A 22,276-nucleotide genomic window follows, 5' to 3' on the forward strand; every position below is an offset into this window, starting at 1 on the left:
TTTCACTTAGCATAAAACCCTCCAGGTCCATCCATGTTGTTGCACTATTAATTATTAATACTGAGTTGTATAAACTACTTATGTATTTTGGATATTAACCCCTTATCGGTCATATCATTTACAAATATTTTTTCCATTCAGTACGTTGTGTTTTCGATTTAGCGATGGTTTCCTTTGCTGTGCAAAAGCTTTTAAGTTTAATTAGGCCCCAATTATTTATTTCTGTCTTTTCATTTTCTTAATGATGTCTTAAAGATTAAAATCTTTTCCTTTTGATGAAGTTCAATCCATTATTTTTTTTTCACTGTGAATTGTACTTTTGGTGTTATAACTAAGAAATCTTTACCTAACCTAAGGAAACAGACTTTCTTGTACATTTTCTAGAAAATCAATAGCTTTAGTTCTTATATTTAGACATATGTCCATTTTGAATTAAATTTTTGTATGTGGTATGAGGTTAAAGAGACTAAGTTCTTTTAAAACTTTATTTTGAAATAATGGTAGACTCATAAAAATTTGTAAAAATAGCACAGTAAGTTAACTAAACTACAGACTTTATTTGTATTTCACCAGTTTTTACACGTATTCATTTCGTGTGTGTGTGTAGTTTTATGAAATTTTATTACATACATGAATTTCTGTAACCAATATAACAATCAGAATACAGAACAATTTGCACCACATGAAAGCAACAACCTCATGCTACTTGTTTATAATCTATTCTCGATTACTATAATTTTGTCATTTTGAAAATGTTGTATGAATGGAATTATACAGTATATAACCTTTTGAAATTGCCCTTCCTCCCCTGGTTTTGATAATTTGTGTCTTTTTACTTTGTCAGTCTAGCTTAAGGTTTTCCAATTTTGTTTATTTCAGAGAAGCAGTATTTTGTTTCATTGATTTTTTTTGTAAATAAATTTATTTTATTTATTTATTTTTTAAATAAATTTATTTATTTATTTATTTATTTTTTGGCTGTGTTGGGTCTTCGGTTCTATGCGAGGGCTTTCTCTAGTTGTGGCAAGCGGGGGCCACTCTTCATCGCGGTGCGCGGGCCTCTCACTGTCGCGGCCTCTCCCGTTGCGGAGCACAGGCTCCAGACGCGCAGGCTCAGTAATTGTGGCTCACGGGCTTAGTTGCTCCGCGGCATGTGGGATCTTCCCGGACCAGGGCTCAAACCCGTGTCTCCTGCATCGGCAGGCAGATTCTCAACCACTGCGCCACCAGGGAATCCCCTATTTATTTTTTATTTTTGGCTGCGTTGGGTCTTCGTTGCTGCACGTGGGCTTTCTCTAGTTGCGGTGAGCAGGGGCTACTCTTTGTTGCGGTGCACGGGCTTCTCATTGTAGTGACTTCTCTTGTTGTGGAGCATGGGCTCTAAGTACGCCGGCTTCAGTGGTTGTGGCTTGCGGGCTCTAGAGCGCAGGCTCAGTAGTTGTGGCACATGAGCTTAGTTGCTCCGCAGCATGTGGGATCTTCCCGGACCAGGGCCCCAACCCATGTCTCCTGCATTGGCAGGCTGATTCTTAACCACTGAGCCAGCAGGGAAGTCCTTTGTTTTATTGATTTTTCTCTGTTGTTTCTCTGTTTTCTATTTCATAAATTTCTGTCAGAAAAGAAATCAATAGAAATATTTATTATTTTCTTCTTTCTGCTTGCTTTTGTTTAATTTTTAATTTTTCTAGCTTCTAAGTGGGAACTTACATTATTGACTTGAGATTCTTCTTCCTTTCTAATATAGGTGTGTAAAGCTATAATTTTCTCTCTAAGCATTTAGGCGCTGTTCCATAAATTTTGATATTTTGTGCCTCCACTTTCATTCAGTTCAAAATATTTTCTAATTTCCCTTGTGATTTTTTGACCCATACATTATTTAGAAGTGTGTTGTTTAGTTTCTTAGTATTTGGGGATTTTCTAGAGATTTTCTGTTATGGATTCCTAATTTAATTCCAATGCTGTCAGAGAACATACTTTGTATGACTTCAGTCCTTTTAAATTTATGAGATTACTTTATGGCCTGGCATAGGAATATCCTGATTGTTTCATGTGTGCTTAGAAAGTATGTGTATTCTGCTTTTGTTTGGTGTATTCTATAAATGTCAGTAGGTCAAATTGGTAGATAGTATTTTTCATACCTTTGATACTCTTACTGTTTTTCTGTCTAGTTCCATCAAATACTGAGCGGAGTAGTGAAATCTCCAACTATAATTGTTAAATTCCCCTTACAATTTAGTCAGATTTTGCTTCATGTATTTTGGAATTCACTTGTTATGTGTATATACATTTATGGTTGTTATATCTTCCTAATATATTGACTCTTTTATCACTATGATCTGTCTCTGTGTGTCTCCAGTAATATTTCTTGTCTTAAAAATAATTTTGTCTTGCACAGCAAAGGAAAGCATCAACAAAATGAAAAGACAACTTACTGAATGGGACAAAATATTTGCAAATATATCTGATAAGGGGTCAATATCCCAAATATATAAAGAACTCTTATAACTCTATAACAAACAAACAAACAAAAAAACCCCCAAAAATCTGATCAAAAAATGGACAGAAGATCTGAAGAGACATTTTTCCAAAGAAGACATACAGGTGGCCAGCAGGTACATGAAAAAATGCTTAACATCACTAATCATTAGGGAAATGCAAATCAAAACCACAATGAGATATCACCTCATATCTGTTAGAATGGCTATAATTAAAAAAAAACAAGAAATAACACTGTTGGTGAGGGTGTGGAGAAAAGGGAACCTCTGCACTTTGGTGGGAATGTAAATGGGTGCAACCACTGTGGAAAACTGTATGGAGGTTTTATGAGGAAACTCCATCCTCAACTAGCTCTTTTCCTTATAGGACAGCTTCTGTTGCTACAGTTTTCTTATGTGTAATTGAATAGTATGTCTTTTGGTTATTCCTATAATGTTTGGCTTTCTGGATTTATACAGAATAAGTCTCTTATGTATGAAAGCAGGTCTTCTTTAGTTTTTTCTTTGCCAAGGTCAACACTCTTAGTTTTTTTTCCAGCTATTTGAAAAATAAAATTATTTCCTCTCTTGGTGCTTTTCTTTGGATGCACTCCAAATGATTAGTATACTGCTGAGACTATTACAGCTGGAAGTGAATAATACCACAAGTAGCATACTAATAACAATAATAATACCTACCCTTTATAGAGCTCTTATTATGTTGCATGCATAGTGCTAAGTCTTCTACATCTCTACAATAACAGTAGATGAAGAAATTGAGGCTTACAGAGGTGCTTTTGTCTGTCACTTTTGCAACTAACAAGTGACCTTTATGCCAGAATTTGAGCCTAGGTTTGTTTAACTCCAACTCTTCACTATGCTGCCCTTGGCTGGCATAGAATGCAGTGTGGCCATGTTACCTCCTATATTCTGGATATTCTAGTTCTATTAATTTAGTCTGATTGCACTAATCCTGATTACAGTAATATCGTATTTGGTAGCATATCACTGACTTGTATTAAGCTTATATTCAACTAAAACCTACAGATCTTAATAAGATCTTAAATATTCAAACTTCTGTCTGATTTGGTCTTCCCATCTATGTAATTAACTTTCAGTATAAATGCAGTACTTTGTGTTCATGTCTTCACCCTACATTTTGGAGATTTCACTCTTAGTTTCTAGGGTCCCAAGATAATTTTGAATTTTGAGTCTACTATCTATGATATTAACTCTTTTCCTGGACCTGTGGCCTTGTACATCGTTGATAAGTGTCCTTGCTTTGTGCTTATCTAGTCTTTAATACAATTTCAAACAGATTAGGGTTGAATAAAGAGTCTATAGGGAGTTTGACCAAGATGGTGGAAGACCCTGAGCTCACCTCCTCTCATGGACACACCAAAATCACAACTATTTACAGAGCAACTATTGATGAGAAAGACCAGAATCTAACTGAAAAGATCTTCTGCAACTAAAGATATAAAGAAAGAACCACAATAAGATGGACAGGAGGGGTGGAGTTGTGGTATGGTCAAGACCCATACCCCTGGGTGAGTGACCTATAAGGGGGAGGATAAATAAAATAGCAGAGGTTCTTCTGAAGGAGCCATGGGTCTGAGCCCTTGCCTGAGGGTCCTGTACTGGGAAGATGAACCCCCAGAATGTTTGGCTTTGAAGGCCCGCAGGGCTTACTTTCAGGAGAACGAGAGGGCTGTGGGAGATAGAAACCCCACTCTTAAAGGGCACACACAATATCCCACACTTTCCAGGACCTAGGGCAGAAACAGTAATTTGAAAGGAGCCTGGGTCAGACCCGCCTCCTCATCTTGGAGAGCCTCTTGGAGAGGCAGGAGGCAACTGGAGCTCACCCTGGGGACATAGACACTGGCAGAAGCCATTTTGGGGAGCTCGTTATACCATGTGGACACTGGTGCTGGCAAATGCCAATTTGGAATTCTCCCTCTAGCTTATTAGCACTGGGACCTGGCCCCACTCCCAACCTATTGGTACCAGTACTGGAATGCCTCAGGCCAAGCAACTAGCTGGGCAGGGACACAGCCCCACCCACCAGCAGGCAGGCTGCCTTAAGATCCCCTAAGCCCACAGCCACCCTGGGAGAAGGCCATGTCCACCAGAGGGCTGAGAACTGGGCCTGACACACCCCTGTTGCAAGCATTAACCTTGGAACACCTGCAGCCAGAGACCCCGGGACCAAGCTCTGTCCATCAGTGGGCCAACAGCAGCCCCAGGGCCACTGCAGCCCTGCAGCCTGCGTGGCAAGACCCAGCCCACCCACCAGCAGGCTGGAATAAGCTTTGGGACACCCTGGACCCTGCAACCAGCCCCACTCACCAACTCCAGGACCTCCAGAGCCCTGCTTCCAGGTATCTTGGACATGGCTCCATCTACCAGTGAGCCAACATTAGCCCCAAAACTCCCAAGGCCTTGGCCCCACCCATCAGTGGGCTGACACCAGCTATAGGACACCTGGGCCCTTCAGCCAGCGACCCCAGAACTCAGCTCTGCCTGTCAGTTGGCTGGCTTTAGCCCCAGGACCCAGCTTCACCCACCGATGGGTGAGCACCAGCTCCAGGATCCCCTGGGCCCCAACTCCACCCATCAGCAGGTGGACACGAGTCCCAGGACCACCATAGCCTTGCAGCCTGCTGTACCAGGACCCAGCCTACCCACCAGGCAGCCAACCCCAGCTCTGAGACACCTGAGGCCCCTCAGCCAGCTGTCCTGGGATCTGGCCCCACTCACAAGCAGGCCACAAGCTTTGGGACACCCTGGACTTAGCCAGCTGCATCAGGAGCTGGCTGCCTGCCAGTGGGCCAGCACCAATGCCAGGGCCCTGCAGCCAGAGATCCTAGGAGTCGGCTCTGCCCATCAGTAAGCCAGTAGTCACCTCTGGACCCCCTGGGCCCTGACCCCATCAACCAGCAGGCTGATACCAGCCCTGGGATCCTCTGGGCCCCAGCCCCACCAACTAGCAGGCCAACAGCAGCTCTGAGATACCTTAGACTCCTCAGCCAGCCACTTCATTATCCAGCTCCACTCATCAGCAGGCCAACACCAGCTTTGGGACACCCTAGAACCTGCAGCCAGTTGTGTCAGGAACCAGCCCCACCCACTGGCAGGACACACTAGATCCAGGAACCCAGGTCTCACAGCTACCAACTCCAGAACCTGGCTCTGCCCACCAGTGAACCAGCAGTAACCCCAGGACCCCCCAGGGTTCCACAGACAGCCATCTTGTGACCCAGCTCCTCCACCAGCAGCTAGCAACCTCCACATAAGGCAGGGCCTGGCAACCAACTGAACTGTGGATAGCCATGTCTACAAGACTGCCCACAGCAGTCAGCCCTCCACAACAGAAGGACCCATGCGGCCCACATAGGGGGCATGCCTAGAGCATACGGTTCTGGTGACCAGAGGGGAGTATGCTGCTGGGATGCATAGGATGTCTCCTACAAAAGGCCACTTCTCCAAGGCTGGGAAATGTAACCAACCTACCAGATATATAGAAATAAAAACAGCAAATTAGGCAAGATGAGGCAACAGGAACAAGTTCCAAATGAAAGAACAAAATAAGACTTCAGAAGAAGAAATAAGTAAAGTGGAGATAGGCAATCTACCCAATAAAGAGTTCAAGGTAATGATTATAAAGATGGTCAAAGAACTCGGGAGAAGAATGGATCAATAGTATGAGAAGTTTGAAGTTTTAAACAAAGAGTTAGAAAATATAAAGACAAACCAAACAGAGATGAAGAATATGGTAACTGAGGTAAAAAATACACTAGAAGGGATCAACAGTAGTTTAAATGATACAGAGGAACAGATTAATGAGTTGGAAGACAGGGTAGTGGAAATTATTGAAGCTGAACAGAAAAGAAAAAAAAAAGAAAGAAATGAAGACAGTGTAAGAGACCTCTGAGACAACATCAAGTGTATTAACGTTCGCATTGTAGGGTCCCAGAAGGAGAAGAGAGAGAGAAAAGGGCAGAGAACACATTTGAAAACTTAACAGCTGAAAACTTCCCTAACCTGGGAATGGAAACAGACATCGAGGTCCAGGAAGCACAGAGAGACCCAAACAGGATCAACCCAAAAGGACAACACCAAGTCACATTGTAATTAGAATGGCAAAAATTAAAGATAAATAAAGACTATTAAAAGCAGAAAGGGAAAAGCAACAAGTTACATACAAGGGAACTCCCATAAGGCTGTCAGCTGAATTTTCAGCAGAAACTCTGTAGGCCAGAAGGGCATGGCATGATACATTTAAAATTATGAAAGGGAAAAACCTGCAACCAAGAATACTCTATCTGTCAAGGGTTTCATTCAGATTTAGAGAGATCAAAAGTTTTACAGACAAGCAGAAGCTAAAAGGGTTCAGCACCACAAAATCAACTTTACAAAACTGTTAAAAGGACTTTTTAAGTGAAAAAGAAAAGGTCATAACTAGAAACATGAAAATTATGAAAAGAAAAAGTTCACTGGTAAAGGCAAATATATAGTAAGTGTAGTAAGTCAATGACATACAAAGCAAGTGGGAAGATTAAAAGACAAAAATAGTAAAATCATCTATATCCACTATAAGTAGTTAAGGGAAAAACACAAACATGTGGAAGGTAAACAGTATGCTACTAGACAAGCAATGTATCACTGAAGAAATCAAAGAAGAAATAAAAAAAAATCTGGAGACAAGTGAAAATGAAAACACAATGATTCAAAATTAATGGGATATAGCAAAAGCAGTTCTAAGAGGGAAGTTTATAGTGATTCAAGCTTTACCTCAGGAAAGAAGAAAAATCTCAAAGAAACAAACTAACCTTACACCTAAAGGAACGAGAAAAAGAAGAACAAACAAAACCCAAATTTAGTTGAAGGAGAGAAATCATAAAGATCAGAGCAGGAATAAATGAAATAGAGACCAACAAAAAATAGAGAAGCTCAATGGAACTAAGAGCTGGTTCTTTGAAAAGCTAAACAAAATTGATGAGCTTTCAGCTAGACTCATCAAGAAAAAAAGAGAGAGGGCCCAAATCAGTAAAACCAGAAATGAAAAAGAAGTTTACAACTGACACCACAGAAATAGAGAGGATCATAAGAGATTGCTATGAACAATTATACACTGATAAAATGGGCAACCTAGAAGAAATGGACAAATTTCTAGAAATGTACAATCTCCCAACTGAATCAGGAAGAAATAGCAAATGTGAAACAGACCAATTACCAGTAATGAAATTGAATTGTAATAAAAAGTTCAAGACCAGTTGGCTTCATAGGTGAATTCTACCAAACATTTAAATAAGAGTTAAAACCCATCCTTCCGAAACTATTCCAAAAAATTGCAGAGAGAGGAACACTTCCAAACTTATTCTATAAGGCCAGCATCACCCTGATACCAAAACTGGACAAAGATACCACAAAAAAAGAAAATTACAATAGTTAACTGTATGAACATAGATGCAAAAGTCCTCAACAAAATATTAGCTAACTGAATCCAACATTATATTAAAGGATCATACACCATAATCAAGTGGGATTTATCCCAGGGATGCAAGGATTTTTCAGTACTTGCAAATCAATCAATGTGATACATTACATTAACAAATTGAAGAATAAAAGCCATATGGTCATCTCAATAGATGCACAAAATGCTTTGATAAAGTTCAACATCCATTTATGATAAAAAATCTCTAGAAAGTGAGCATAGAGGGAGCATACCTCAACACAGTAAAGGCCATTTATGACAAACTCATAGCTAACATCATGTTCAGTGGTGAAAAGCTGAACACATTTCCTCTAAGATGAGGAACAAGACAGGATGTTTACTCTCACCACTTTTTTTAAAAAAAAATTCATGTTTATTGAGGTATAATTACATATAAGGAAATTCACCCATTTTATGTGTACAATTCAATGAGTTCTGACAGACCTATATGGTCATGTAACTACCACCACATAAAAATATGGCACATTCCATCACCTCCCGCAAACTTCCCTCATATCCCTTTGTGTTCAATAATCTCCGTTCCTCTTGCAATCACTGATCTGATTCCTGCACAATAGGTTTGCCTTTTCCAGAATGTCACTGTGATGATTAATTCTATATATTGACTTGTATGGGCCAGAAGCGTGCCTAGATACTCTCACCACTTCTATTCAACATAGTTTTGGAAGTCCTAGCCACAGCAGTCAGAGAAGGAAGAGAAGTAAAAGGAATCCAAATTGGAAAAGAAGAAGTAAAACTGTCACTGTTTGCAGATGACATGATACTGTACATAGAAAATCCTAAAGACACCACCAGAAAACTACTAGAGCTCATCAATGAATTTGGTAAAGTTGCAGGATACAAAATTAATATACAGATATCTTTGCATTTCTATATAACAATGAACTATCAGAAACAGAAACTAAGGAAGCAATCCCATTTACAATCACATCAAAAAGAATAAAATACCTAGGAAGAAACCTACCTAAGACCTGTACTCAGAAAACTATAAGACACTGGTGTAAGAAATTGAAGATAACACAAACAGATGAAAAGATAATTACGTGTTCATGGATTGGAAGAATCATTATTGTTAAAATGACCATACTACCCCAGGCAATCTATATATTCAATGCAATCCCTATCAAAATATCAATGGCATTTTTTTCACAGAACTAGAACACAATTTTAAAATTTGTGTGGAAACACAAAAGACCCTGAACAGCTAAAGCAATGTTGAGAAAGATGAACAGATCCAGAGGTATTATGCCCTGACTTCAGACTGTACTACAAAGCTACAGTAATCAAAACAGAATGGTACCTACACAAAAACAGATGCACAGATCAATGGAACAGAAGAGAGAGCCCAGAAATAAACCCACACATTTATGGTCAATTAATCTATGACAAAAAAAGCAAGAATATACAATGGGGAAAAGCACTCTCTTCAATAAGTGGTGCTGGGAAAACTGGACAGCTACATGCAAAAGAATCAAACTGGACTACTTTCTCACACCATATACAAAAATAAATTCAAAATGGATTAAAGACCTAAATGTAAGATTGAAAACCATAAAACTCCTAGAAGAAAACATAGGCAGAACACTCTTTGATATTAATCATGGCAATATTTTTTGGATCTATCTCCTAAGATAAAGGGAAAAAAAAGCAAAACTAAACAAATGGACTTAGAAAGCTTTTGCACAGCAGAGGAAACCATTGCGAAAATGAAAAGACAATCTACTGAATGGGAAAAAAATATTTATAAATCATATGACCGACGGGGTCAGTCACATGTGAGATTATATATATGTGTGTGTGTGTGTGTGTGTGTGTGTGTGTATATCACATCACATCTTTATCCATTCATCTGTTGATAGAACAGTGGAATATTACTCAGCCATAAAAAGATGAAATCTTGCCATTTGCAACAACATGGATGGACCTGGAGGGTATTATGCTTAGTGAAATAAGTCAGAGAAAGACAAATACTATATGTTATCACTTATATGTAGAATAATCTAATAAACGAAAGAATGAATATAACAAAACAAAAAGACACAGATATAGAGAACAAATTAGTAGTTACCAGTAGGTAGAGGGAAGGCGGGGAGGGGCAAAATAGGGATAGGGGATTAAGAGTTACAAACTACCATATATAAAATAAATAAGCCACAAGGATATATTGTACAGTACAGGGAATATAGCCAATATTTTATAATAACTTTAAATGGAGTATAATCTATAAAAATATTGAATCATGATTTTGTAGACCTGAAATTAATATAGTATTGTAAATCAACTATACCTCAATAAAAAAAGATTCTATATTGCAAATCTATGTTTTCCCCAAACATTGTTGAAATGTACTTTTTAAGTCTAGGATGTTTGTTAGGCCATGCCCATTGTTTTCTTTCCTTACTATTCTTAATATTAGGTAATTTGTTCACTTTATTTCAAGGTTCTGGCTTAAATGACGTTGAGGATATCAGTTGTAATTATGCTTCTTCTACCTTCTGCACAATACATTTGTTACATAGGAAATAGAGAGTTTAGTAGATATTCTACCCTTTGAATTAGACTTCTATTAGAAGATATCAGGATAATTGAAACTTCTTTTTCCTCTTTGTAGTATATTTTGGTACAAGTTTTGTAATGTTTTTTGGGAAAGTATCATCCGTATTTCTTTTCTGGATAGATCAGCTGTGGCATGCTACTGTATAGTATAAAAAGGTTTTCTATTTCCTCAGTTTTACTGTTTACCATACTTTACTATTAAGTTCTTGAGTTTCTATATAGGAGTAACTTCTGGAAAGATCAGTGGATTTGGCTTTGAAAATTTCTGGATTTGGGGACTGACCATGATATGTGAACTTGAGCAAGTCACTTATGCTTTGTGGACCTCAGTTTTTCCATATATAAATTAGGGATAATAATATTACTCATTATCATTTAGGATTACAAAACAGATTAGGATTTCAAAAATAGATGACTGACTATTAATGGTTTATACAAATAGTGCCTTTATGTTACATAACAAGAAACAAAAGATAAGCAGTCTAGCACAAGTATGGTAGCTCAATAATGACGTTAGGGGACTTAAGCTCTTCCCATCTTCCTGTTCACCACCCTTGGTGCGTAAGACCTTTGCCCTCTTGCTTCTTGATTCATTGCCACAAAATGGCTACTATAACTTTGTTTGTGTTTTAGGCATAAAGAATAGGAAGGACTAAAGGGCTGAAGGAAAAAAAACTGGTCTTAGTGAAGTTCTGTCTTTTAATTTGGCCAGGGAAGTCCTACTAGGGATGTGTGCCTGCAGCTCATTGGCCGGAAGCATGTTACATGGCCACTCTTTGCTTCAAGGAAAGCTGGAGAATTGTATATTTTAGCTCTTCAGTCTCTGTAGTAGAGGAAGGCAAAGGAGAAGGGATTGTGTTTAGGATTTGGCTCAGCTAGTCAACAATGTCTGCTTTCATCGATGGTTGGAAGGATTCAATGATACACTATATTTAAAAAATTTTACAGAGTGTAATTTAAATAGATGTATACTGTATTCATTATTCCTCTTAACCTTCTATTGATGATCTTATAAACTAGAGTGTATTCTTAAATTTATTCTAATTTTGTATTCAAGGCTCAGAAAATCTATGAGATTATTACTTTCTTGATTGTTAAATGAGTGCACCTTATTGCCTACATGCTAGAAATTGGTATAAATATGTTTAGGCATAAATATTGCATTATTTCCAACCAGCTCCTCTATTTTTATCTAAGAGTGAGTGAGGACCATTCTTACATCTGGCTAATCTTTGTCAACCACACATCCTAGTGCTCAGAAGGTAGAAGTTGTCATGGGTTTGTTTTTATATCTGATCTTCTCTTTTAGGGCTCTTTTGATGTGTTTGAAAATCTTTTGCACAGAATGATGATCAACCCTTCATGTCACATGCCCTATTTTCTCTTAGGTGTCATTGATATTGCTTAAAGAGCCAAATCTTTCCTATAGGTACCATTGACATGGGCGTTAGTTTTTCTTTTCCAAAGCCGTTGGTGTCAGTAGTGGCAGAGCAGTTTTTTTATTTTTAGCACTTTTTTTCCCTAAAATCCTTCAGTTTGTTATGTAAAACTTGAAAGTTTCTAGAGTTGTCATTCCGATTGCTGCTGATAATATCATTTGTCCCTATGATAATCAGCTGAGTTATCTTTTAATTTGTAAAAATAAACAAGTTACTTCAGGACATAAAAGGTCCCTGATTTTTGGGCAGCATTCTAGATGAATGTTTGTTTTTGAGAAGGGCTGTTTTCTGGAGAATACATATGCTTTGAGTGAAAATCATACTGAAGTGTGAAAGGCAGCCTGTCACGAATAAGAAAATAATTGGGAAAGAGGCAGTTCTCCAAAGTGACTCTAGCCCTACTCTTGCTTTCTTCAGTGACCCACAAAATACTTTTATATACTTTATATATTTAAAGGGCAATTAATGAGTCTGAGTATACTCAGAGGTACATGAAAAATAGCAGTAGAAGTCCTAAGCAGTCATACCACAGAATGGCAGCTTTCATTTGAGCTGAATGGGCTGGCTGGGGGATAAATTTGAAAACAGGCCAAGTATCCTGAATACACATGCTGGTGCTATCACCCAGTCCTACAGCCTGAAGTAGAGGGAATGACCTTCATAGTCACTAGTATTCAGGCAAAGTCGTATTATTTTTCCCCATGGTAAAAGATGTTAAGAAAAGGGACCAGGAGGCACATAAGTCCTGGATGTGAGCTGAGAAGGGGAATGGAGGAGTGAGAATCTTAAATGAGGTCAGAGAAAGCTAAGAAACAGAAATCTCCAGAGAATTTGGAAATGACCAGAGAAACTTGTAGGATGCATCATGAAGTAGGAGACCCTTCAGGTTTATTATTTCTGAATCTCTTCACTTTGATGAAAATGCTGGTAGTTTATAAATTCTGTCACATTGGGTGCAACAGGACTTTGATGTATATATGGCTTTTGTTTTGTTTTGTTTTTTGCTGCCTGTCTTCTTTCTTTCTTTTTTTAGACATTGTTCGAAGTGATGTTGCCTTGGATAAACAGAAAGGCTGCAAGATTGCCCAGCACCCTGATGTTATGCTGGAGCTCCAACGGGAGAAAGCAGCTCAGATGCACCTGGTTCTTCTAAAGGAGCAATTCTCCAATACTTACAGTAATCTCATATTAACAGGTAAGGTTATTGGCGTCGGCTGGAATCTTAGAGCACTGTAGATTGATGGTCTCCATCAGTTAGCAACTTGATGCTTGGGAGACACTAAAGTGGGATTCAGATGAGCTGCATCTGTCTGTCTTTTCCCACTTATCCCTTTTAAAATTGTGATGACTCTTATATTCATATAAAAATATTTATTACATTTTGCAGATGTATTTTGGCTTGAGGTTATGGGCGGTTCAGCATGTGTGTTCTCAAAAGAGAGAACCAATGAAAACCTAATGAAGCCTTGTAAAAATATGACTTTTTAGATGTGTGCCAATAGATTTGAGAAAATTACTAAATTTGGTGTCTAAGAAGCAGCTATTTTCCTCTTTCTGTGTATGCCCTTTCTGTGAACCCAGTGAATATAAAGATGAAATGTAAAAGAGATAATGATCCACAGGCAGAGCTGAGAATGTTCTATTCTTGGTGGAGTTTGAAAATATCTAGGGAATTTGATTTTCTTTTTAAGAACAAAGAGGCTGTGAGACTGAGCCATACTCCTTTACATCCTTGGTTCTAGGAGGGAAGTGAATATATGTGAGAGCTCAAAGGAGAAACAACTTTTTGCAGGGCTGCTGCAGACTTTGCTGGTAAAGAGCATGTGAGTTGCATGCCTTTGTCAAGCTTTGGAAAAAAATTCTAATAGCACACTCTAATGTGAGAATCATGTAGGACTTGGATGAACTAAGAAGAGCAGTCTGAGTTACCTCCATTTTCTTAAGGGAATGCAAGGCAGATCTGCATTATATTGATTCAAATAAATTTTAATAAACCAAAGTGTGTGTTTTCCCTTGTGTATGAATATTAAAAAAATAAAAAGATGGAATGCCTGACAGGCTGTGAACATCTCACACTTATTTTTGTAAACTCCAAGTTAGGAAAATTTAAAATTTTTTTACGGGCTTCCTGGCATTTCACCAGGTTGCTTCCAGCAACCAGGTTGTTTTGCTTTTGAAAAAGCACAAGTCTCTTCTGACTCTATATCTGTACCTGGTGGAAAACTCAGCAGCATGAGATGAAAGCCAGATTTAAATGTGGCTTTGGAGAGCAGAGAAGAGGATTATAGATTTCATAAGTATAGGCCCTATATTTTGTTCTTTGATAGGTCATTAAGGAAGGAAAACTTAAAAGTGATTTATGGCTAATAAATCCTAAATTGGTTAGTGAAACTGTGTTTAAGTTTAGATGTTTGCGAAGAACATGTTTTTCTCCAAATTTCTTCAGTCTACCTCAAATGTACAAATAGTACATGTATATAGTATTTTCCAATTCAGTTATTGGAAATGCAGTATTTTAAGCTATCCTTATTCTAATATTTTTAGGCATACATTAGAGATGTCAGACCCTGTGTTCTTTAATGTGGCATAGAAAGAGCTTAGGGTAATTCTGATCCTAAACTGTGCATCCAGAGTGTGGCTTGAAGGCATATTATCTTTGAAAACACAAGTGCTCTATTGAGTTCAATGGAATTTTTTCTAATTCTCAGTAACATAATCCCTTTGGATGTTTATTCTCAGTTCAAACTGTTGGAGTCAACATTGTCAACTTTTACCCTGACAACTTGCTTACTTTCTACTAAACAAACTTACCCTAGAGAAGAGCCTCTTTCCTGCTCTCACTTCTCCCAAGCTGCTTCAAAGAGCCCTCAGGCATTTTCCACATTTTTCACCCAAATGCCTGTTGCAGAGGTGGTACCTTGCTGCAGACAGAGCATTTGGTGTGCCCTGGGTTGTTTACGTGAAAGTTCAAAAGGTTTTGGTGCCAGGTGTTGAGAAGAGATGGAGTCATTTCATTTTAGCACCAATGGTAAAACTATTTTAATATCCTTTAACTAAGTCTTTGATTTTACACAGTGTAGTTTTCTAATTGTTATGAAGTTTAATCCTTGATTTCTTGTATAAATTTTGAGAACATGGTCTCCAGACAGCTAAACATAATATTTAAACATAACTAAACTAACTTCTGTAAATATTTCCCTTTTTGGTGATGAATGTATATTGGTAAGGAGGGTGAGGTTGAAGGGGCAGAGACCTCTCAAATGAAGTGACTTTCTTTACCAACATGTTCAGAACACCTACCCTAGGATTTCTGCTTGGTGATGTTTTACTTATTTTGTATAACTCTGGCATAATGTTTGAAATGTCTGCCATGAAAGTATGTGGGAACAGGATGAGGAAACTAGGCCTCCAAAATCTCAGAAAGAGATCACTTTTTAATGTCTCTGCTCTCCCTTCAACCCCTCTCCCCAATTATTTACAGAATTTCATGTATATATATAGCAGTGTATCATGATTGTTTCCTGTTAGTGGTCAGTTAGTGGTATAGTCTTTATTTTTAAATTGGACAACTAAGTTAACAGTAGAGGAAAAAAATTAATAAAGTGATTGAAATGGCAGCTGCTTAAAAGCTAATTAAAAATGATGGCTCTTGCCCTTCACCTCACAAGCAAGCCCTCATTCTTAGGTGTTCCATCTTTAGCTGATCTGACTGTCAGCATTGAGGTGAGAGGTATGCCTTCATATTCTGCATTCTAGCTTATGATCTCTCTTAAACAGCCATCCTTCAGATGAGGGCAAATGATATTCTAGCTTTGAGGATCTTCTGAATATTTAATAAAAGGAAAACAACTCTACAGTTCTAGTGACAACCCAGTTAATGGAAACAAGTGGTCCTCATTATACAATATTTTTTAAAAAATGGATTGTATTTTTGCATGATATTAAACATGTCTTAATATCTTCATGTGAATGATTTACATGGTATTGGAAATAACGTTAGCCTCACCTAATCTGGAAGGTTTTTGAAGTAAACTCTAAGGTTATGTGAAGGTGATAGAGGAATTCCAGGAGAACATCAGTGATAGAACTGTTTTAAATATGCTGCAGTTTTTCACACTGACTCACCAACACATGCATGTAATCTTGTCCTGTAGCTTCTTGAATCTGAGAGTATTAAATGTCACTGTGCATGTTACTCAAGGGATGATAAATGAAAGGGAGAGTTTGGTAGGTGACTTTAAGAAAGAACAGTGATCATGTCTTCTGTATCTTTGTGCTCTCATGATTCTTAATGTGATAATGCTCTATAAGTTTGTTGAAAATGTTCTGCTGTGTACACATTGTAAGTTCACTCAAAGACTACTTTTTAAGGGTTAATTTGGACATCTATTAAATAATTGTTTATAGGTATGAATTTAGTTATTTGTCTCCCCTCCCCTGGCGAACACCCCTCTTTTGAGGTATAAATTGAACTTTTGTGGCGGATGCCTATACTAAATCAAATGAAAAACAGAAAATAAAAAGTTAAAAGCCAGCCTTAAGGGGTAATACACTTTCTAGGATTTTCTTTAGAACATAAACTCCCAGAAGGCAAGGAATATTATATTTGTGTTGCATTCTTCATAGTAAGTAGAACATAGTGTATGATCCTGTAATGAAGTCAACTTTTAAAAAATTTGTGTTGTGAAGTCATCTAGTCAACTCTTGTTTCCAGGTAGCCTGAACCGTATAGCCATTATAAATGGATGGCATTACTCAAGATGCTTTCCAAAATTCCTTTATGAGGACTCTTGTTATGTTATTGTCTGCTACTTATGGTTTTGTACCTCTTCTTTCAGTCATTAGATTCCAAAATATACTGAGATTCCTGTGGTTAGCTTTATTTTATTGTATTACTGTGGTAAATGAATTGAGCAAAAGAGGCTCATACTTCCCTGTTGTGGCCAATCTTTCTAACTTCAGTCGAGCAAAGGGCTCAAATAAGTGTTCTCTCAGTTCTCAAAGGACTATATCCAGGTCTGTTTAATTATTTGCATTATATTCCATAGTATTGAATGTAACATACTTTATTTTACCATTTCCCTATTAATGTATATTAATTTCTATACATATTTACACATTTATTTCTGTAGAATAGATATCTGAAAGTGGATGTCTGGGTCAAAAGATACATATTTTTAAATTTTATGAATTCAGGTTTATTGAGGTGTAATTTACATTATAGTATAAATAAATTTGGACAGGTTAATATATTATAGAGTCATATAACTGTCATCACCATCAAGATATAGAACATTTCCATCACCCTAAAAATTCTTTTGTCTCCCTTGGCAGTCACTCTCCTTTCTCAACCTCCAGTCCTTAGCTGTGTCTGATCTGATATTTGTCCCTAAGTGTCATATCAATGGAAAAATAAATTAGTTGTGTGTGTTTGATTGTTTTCACTTAGCATGATTTTTTTGAGATTCAGTCATCTTTTTGCATATATTAGCAGTTCATTTCTTTTTGTTGCTGAGTAATATTTCATGTTAAGAATATCCTACAATTTATTTATCCATGCATCTGTTGATGGACATTTGGTTTATTTCTAGCTTTTGGTGATTATGAATAAAGCCAATGTAGACATTTACTCTCAGATCTTTGTGTTGACGTATGTTTTCATTTCTCTTAGGTAGGTACCTAGGAGTGGGATTGCTTGATTTTATGGTGCCTGTTTATAAGAAACTGTCAGACTGTTTTCCAAAGTGGCTGTACTATCTGGCATTCCACCAACAGTGTGTATGAGTTCTAGATACTCCATATCCTTGCCAATAATTAGCATTGTCTGTCTTTTAAATTTTAGCTATTCTAGTGAGTATGTAGTAGTAGTGTCTTTTGGTTTTAATTTGCAATTTACCTTATGACTAATGATATTGAGTATCTCTTCTTTGCTTATTTGCTATCTATATGTCTTCTTTGGTGAAGTGTCTGTTCAAACCTTTTGCCCATTTAAAAAAAATAATGGGGCTTCCCTGGTGGCGCAGTGGTTGAGAATCTGCCTGCCAATGCAGAGAACGCGGGTTCGAGCCCTGGTCTGGGAAGATCCCACATGCCGCGGAGCGACTCGGCCCGTGAGCCACAATTACTGAGCCTGCGCGTCTGGAGCCTGTGCGCGGCAACGAGAGGCCGCGATAGTGAGAGGCCCACGCACCGCGATGAAGAGTGGCCCCCGCTTGCCACAACTAGAGAAAGCCCTCGCACAGAAACGAAGACCCAACACAGCCATACATACATACATACATACATACATACATACATACATAAAAAGAATGTAAGCAGACAAGAATATCATTAAAAAAATAAATAAAATAATGACTTGTTTTCTTACTATTGAGTTTTGAGAGTTCTGTATATATTTTGGGCTACAAGTCCTTTATCTGACATGCAATTTGCAAATACTTTTTTCCTCTGTGACTTGTCCTTTTATTTTTTAACAGCTTTTTTCAAAGAGCAGAAACTTTTAAATTTGATGAAGTCCAGTTTTGCTTTTATGGTTTGCATTTAAAATTTTAATGCATTCTGCCAGATAATTTTCAGAAAAGATTGTAGCAATTCCCATTCCCACTAGCCGTGTATGAGAGCAGTTATTTCCTAGCATTCTCATTAGCGCTGGGTATTAGTGCTCTTTTCAATCTTTTCCACTTTAACAGGTGAAAAGTATTATCTCATTGTTGCAATTTTCTGGCCATAGCCAGGGCGAGTATATTTTCACATATTTATTGGTGATTTATATTTTCTGTTTTGTGAATTACCTATTCATATCTTTGCCTTTTAAAAAAATTGGGTGTTAATCTGTTTCTTATCAGTTTATAAGTGCTCTCTGTGAGTTAGGAATGTTAATCCTTTGTCCTGTGTATTGCAAACCATTTTCTTCCCTGAATGTCATTTATTTTTCAACTCTTTTTAGTTTAGAGCTTTAATCTTTTACTATGACTGGAATTTATGTTTATATATAGTGTGATGTAAGCATGTAACATTGTTTTCTTCCAAGTAGCTAGCCAGCTTTGCATACACTGGTTTTTTTAAAATAAAACATTCTTTTACCCCTGAGTTGGAACATCATATATGTTGTATATTATACTCCCACGTATATTTGTACCTATTTCTGAACTCTATGTTATGTTATTTTTTTATTCTTTATTTCTGTGCCAGTGTTATACTGTTTTCATGTCTGGTAAGGCTTATTAACCTTTGTTTTTCTTTTCTAAGGTTTTTACAGCTATTCTCATATAATTACTTTTTGAAATGAACTTTCATTTTCTCTAGTTAAAGAAAATTCATTGCTGGATTTTGATTGGAATTATATTCAATCTGTATCCTAATTTGGGAAGGATTGATGTTTTTCTGATGTTAAGTCTTCCACTTATGATGATATATCTTTTCACTTGTTCAGTTCTTGTTTTATGTTGTTTGATAATATTTTATAATTTTTCTGTACCTTTCTTGTTAAATATATTCTTTAATATTTTATACTTTTGTTGATGTTGAAAGTGAATTTCTTTCTCTTTATAACTTATTTCCAGTATAAAGAGAAACTATTGATCAAAGACAAAAGTAGATTTTTTCCATTTTCTAAATTTTTACCTACTGTTTTCCTTTTATTTTCTAAAAACCTCCCCAAAATATTGAAAAATAGTGGTGATAGCTGCTTTTCACATGATTTTAATGAAAATGACTTCACTATTTCATGTGTATAAGCATCTGAATATTTATCCACTAAAACCAATCCCTTGAAAGTCAAAATATATTTTTTTCAAAATGAGAATGACTTTATTATTATTTATCATTATGATAGAGGAAAGATATTTTGATTAACATTCTTCTAGGCATCTCTCTATCCATACACACACATATACATAAGCCATAAATGTATAGGAAACACACATATAATTTTATACAAACCAGATTTATACAATATACATGCTTGTTATTTTGTAACATCCTTTTTCTTTCTTTTTTTTTTTTGGTAACATCCTTTTTCTTAACAATATTTTGTAGATGTCTTTCTATATCAAAGAACATAGGTTCATATTCTTTTTAATGGCTACATTAGAATTGCATTATTGTATGAATATTTTGTAATTGTTTAACTGATCTTCTATTGATAGACATCAGGGTTGTCCCTAATTTTTAATGATTATAAATAATGTTGTGATGAACAACATTGCATATCTTTGTGCAATTCCTGTAAGTATGAGCGCTGTGTGAAAGGAATACACATTTAAAATTTTGATGCATTTAGTAAATGGACTTTCAGAAAGGTCATGCCAGTTTATACAGCGTATGAGAGAACTGACTTGCCATTTGCTCATGCTGATTATTTCCATTCTTTTATCTGTGTTATTGTAATAGACAGTGATTGATACGGCGTTGTTTTAAATTACATTTCATTGCTTACTAGTGAGGTTAATGATCTTTTTACATTCTTTGCCATTTTAATTTCTTCTGTGAATTGTACATTTCTTTAGCCTTTTTTTTATTGCGTTATTGGTCTCTCTCTTATTCAATAATAAGATCATTTTATATATTAGGGATAGTAATCTTTTGTCATGTATATTGCCAAAAATGTATTCTTGGGCTTTTAAAATTTGTCTTTGTTGTATTAATAGTTTAGTTGTTAAATATCGTATATTAACGCATGTATGTGGAACCTAGAAAAATGGTACAGATGAACCGGTTTGCAGGGCAGAAGTTGAGACACAGATGTAGAGAACAAATGTATGGACACCAAGGGGAAAAAGCCACGGGGGTGGGTGGGGATAGTGGTGTGATGAATTGGGCGATTGGGATTGACATGTATACACTGATGTGTATAAAACTGATGACTAATAAGAACCTGCTGTATAAAAAAATAAATAAAATAAAATTCAGAAAAAAACCACTAATACTAAACTTTCTTTGGGTTATTTGTATGGAAATATGTTAATATTAATGTTTCAGACATTACATGAAATTCCTAAAAATCAAAAAAAAAAAATAGTTTAGTTGTTTTTCCATTTTGTTTTTCTTTTTTCTCTCTCCCTCCCTCTGTGCTTATCCTGCCAGGCTAGCAGTTTGGAGATTGTCTCTGTCCTGCCCTTGGTGTTACTATTCTAGAACCAGGTATTATAGTGGTGTTTGATTCTGCTCTGTGATGGTATTTGGGATGTTGTACATCTAGTTCCTGGGCCACAAGGCCTGCCTGAGTCCTAGGTGTCCTGTAATCCCTCTGACTCCTTCTCTCTGCTACTTCCTATCAACTGTTGCCTCTGGCCCTAGGCCAGCAGTGCCTTTTTTTTTTTTTCCCCCCCATTTAGTGAATCTGGCTTTAGTCCTCCATCTCTCCCAGGGCACCTTTTTATCTGCATTCTCTGTAAGTAGTTAAAACTACTGGCTGCTACTGTGACAGTGATGAGGTTGGCAGGTTTGGAACATGGTGGTCCCTTGGTGCAGAAATGTGCAAGTGGTTAGGCAGCTTTTAATTCCACCTACTGTATTGATTCAACATGTGAGTTTTGGAATCAGACAGTCTGAGTTTGATTCTAGAACAGCCACTTATCAGCTCCCTTACCTCGGGAAATTTTTTTTATCCTCTCTTTAGCTTTAATTTCCTCAGGCGATTGTATCTTACATACTTCAGAGAATTGTCTGAGAGTTAAATGAGGTTTTGTACATAATTCCTTAGCACAGTGCCTGAAACACAGTAAGTATTCAATATATGTTAGATTTTATTATTGTGATTAATCTTACTATGCTTTCAAATGCAAATGTTACTCTTGGGTAGCTTAGTTGCTTTTCTGGTACTGAAATCTCTCTGCTTTAAGACCTCAACTGACACAGTGTGGTAAGATAAAACCAATCAGAAATAATTAAAAAAATTTTTTTAATATTTTTATTGGACTATAATTGCTTTACAATGGTGTGTTAGTTTCTGCTTTATAACAAAGTGAATCAGCTATACATATACATATATCCCCATATCTCTTTCCTCTTGCGTCTCCCTCCCTCTCACCCTCCCTATCCCACCCCTCTAGGTGGTCACAAGCACCGAGCTGATCTCCCTGTGCTAATTTTGAACTCTGCTGTTAGCTTGTGGTAGTTTCATGATAAATCTCCCAACCACTCTGAACCTTAGATTTCGTAGTTATCTAGGATGTGTGTAAGAATTAGTAAAATAAAGCATGAGTCACTAAGTCCCCTGGAAAATAATGGTCTGAAAATGTGTCATGTGTGGGACGCATTGTTCAAAATTTTTTGGTCAAGCATTT

General features: G+C 37.0%; 1 protein-coding gene across 3 annotated transcripts in view; it reads left to right on the forward strand.

Annotated features, from left to right (window-relative positions):
• HPSE2 (heparanase 2 (inactive)) overlaps positions 1-22,276 on the forward strand; it is a 617,346-nt gene that overhangs the window by 43,350 nt on the left and 551,720 nt on the right. For 2 of the 3 annotated variants that reach the window (XM_007187387.3, XM_007187388.3), the window contains exon 3: positions 13,024-13,185. The exons of the other annotated variant lie outside the window; for it this stretch is intronic. In XM_007187387.3, the coding sequence (XP_007187449.1) occupies positions 13,024-13,185 (162 nt within the window). The remainder of the gene's footprint in view (positions 1-13,023; positions 13,186-22,276) is intronic. 3 annotated transcript variants of the gene reach the window in all.

Source organism: Balaenoptera acutorostrata, chromosome 16 (assembly GCF_949987535.1).
Source record: "Balaenoptera acutorostrata chromosome 16, mBalAcu1.1, whole genome shotgun sequence".
In the NCBI taxonomy this organism is placed as follows: domain Eukaryota; kingdom Metazoa; phylum Chordata; class Mammalia; order Artiodactyla; family Balaenopteridae; genus Balaenoptera; species Balaenoptera acutorostrata.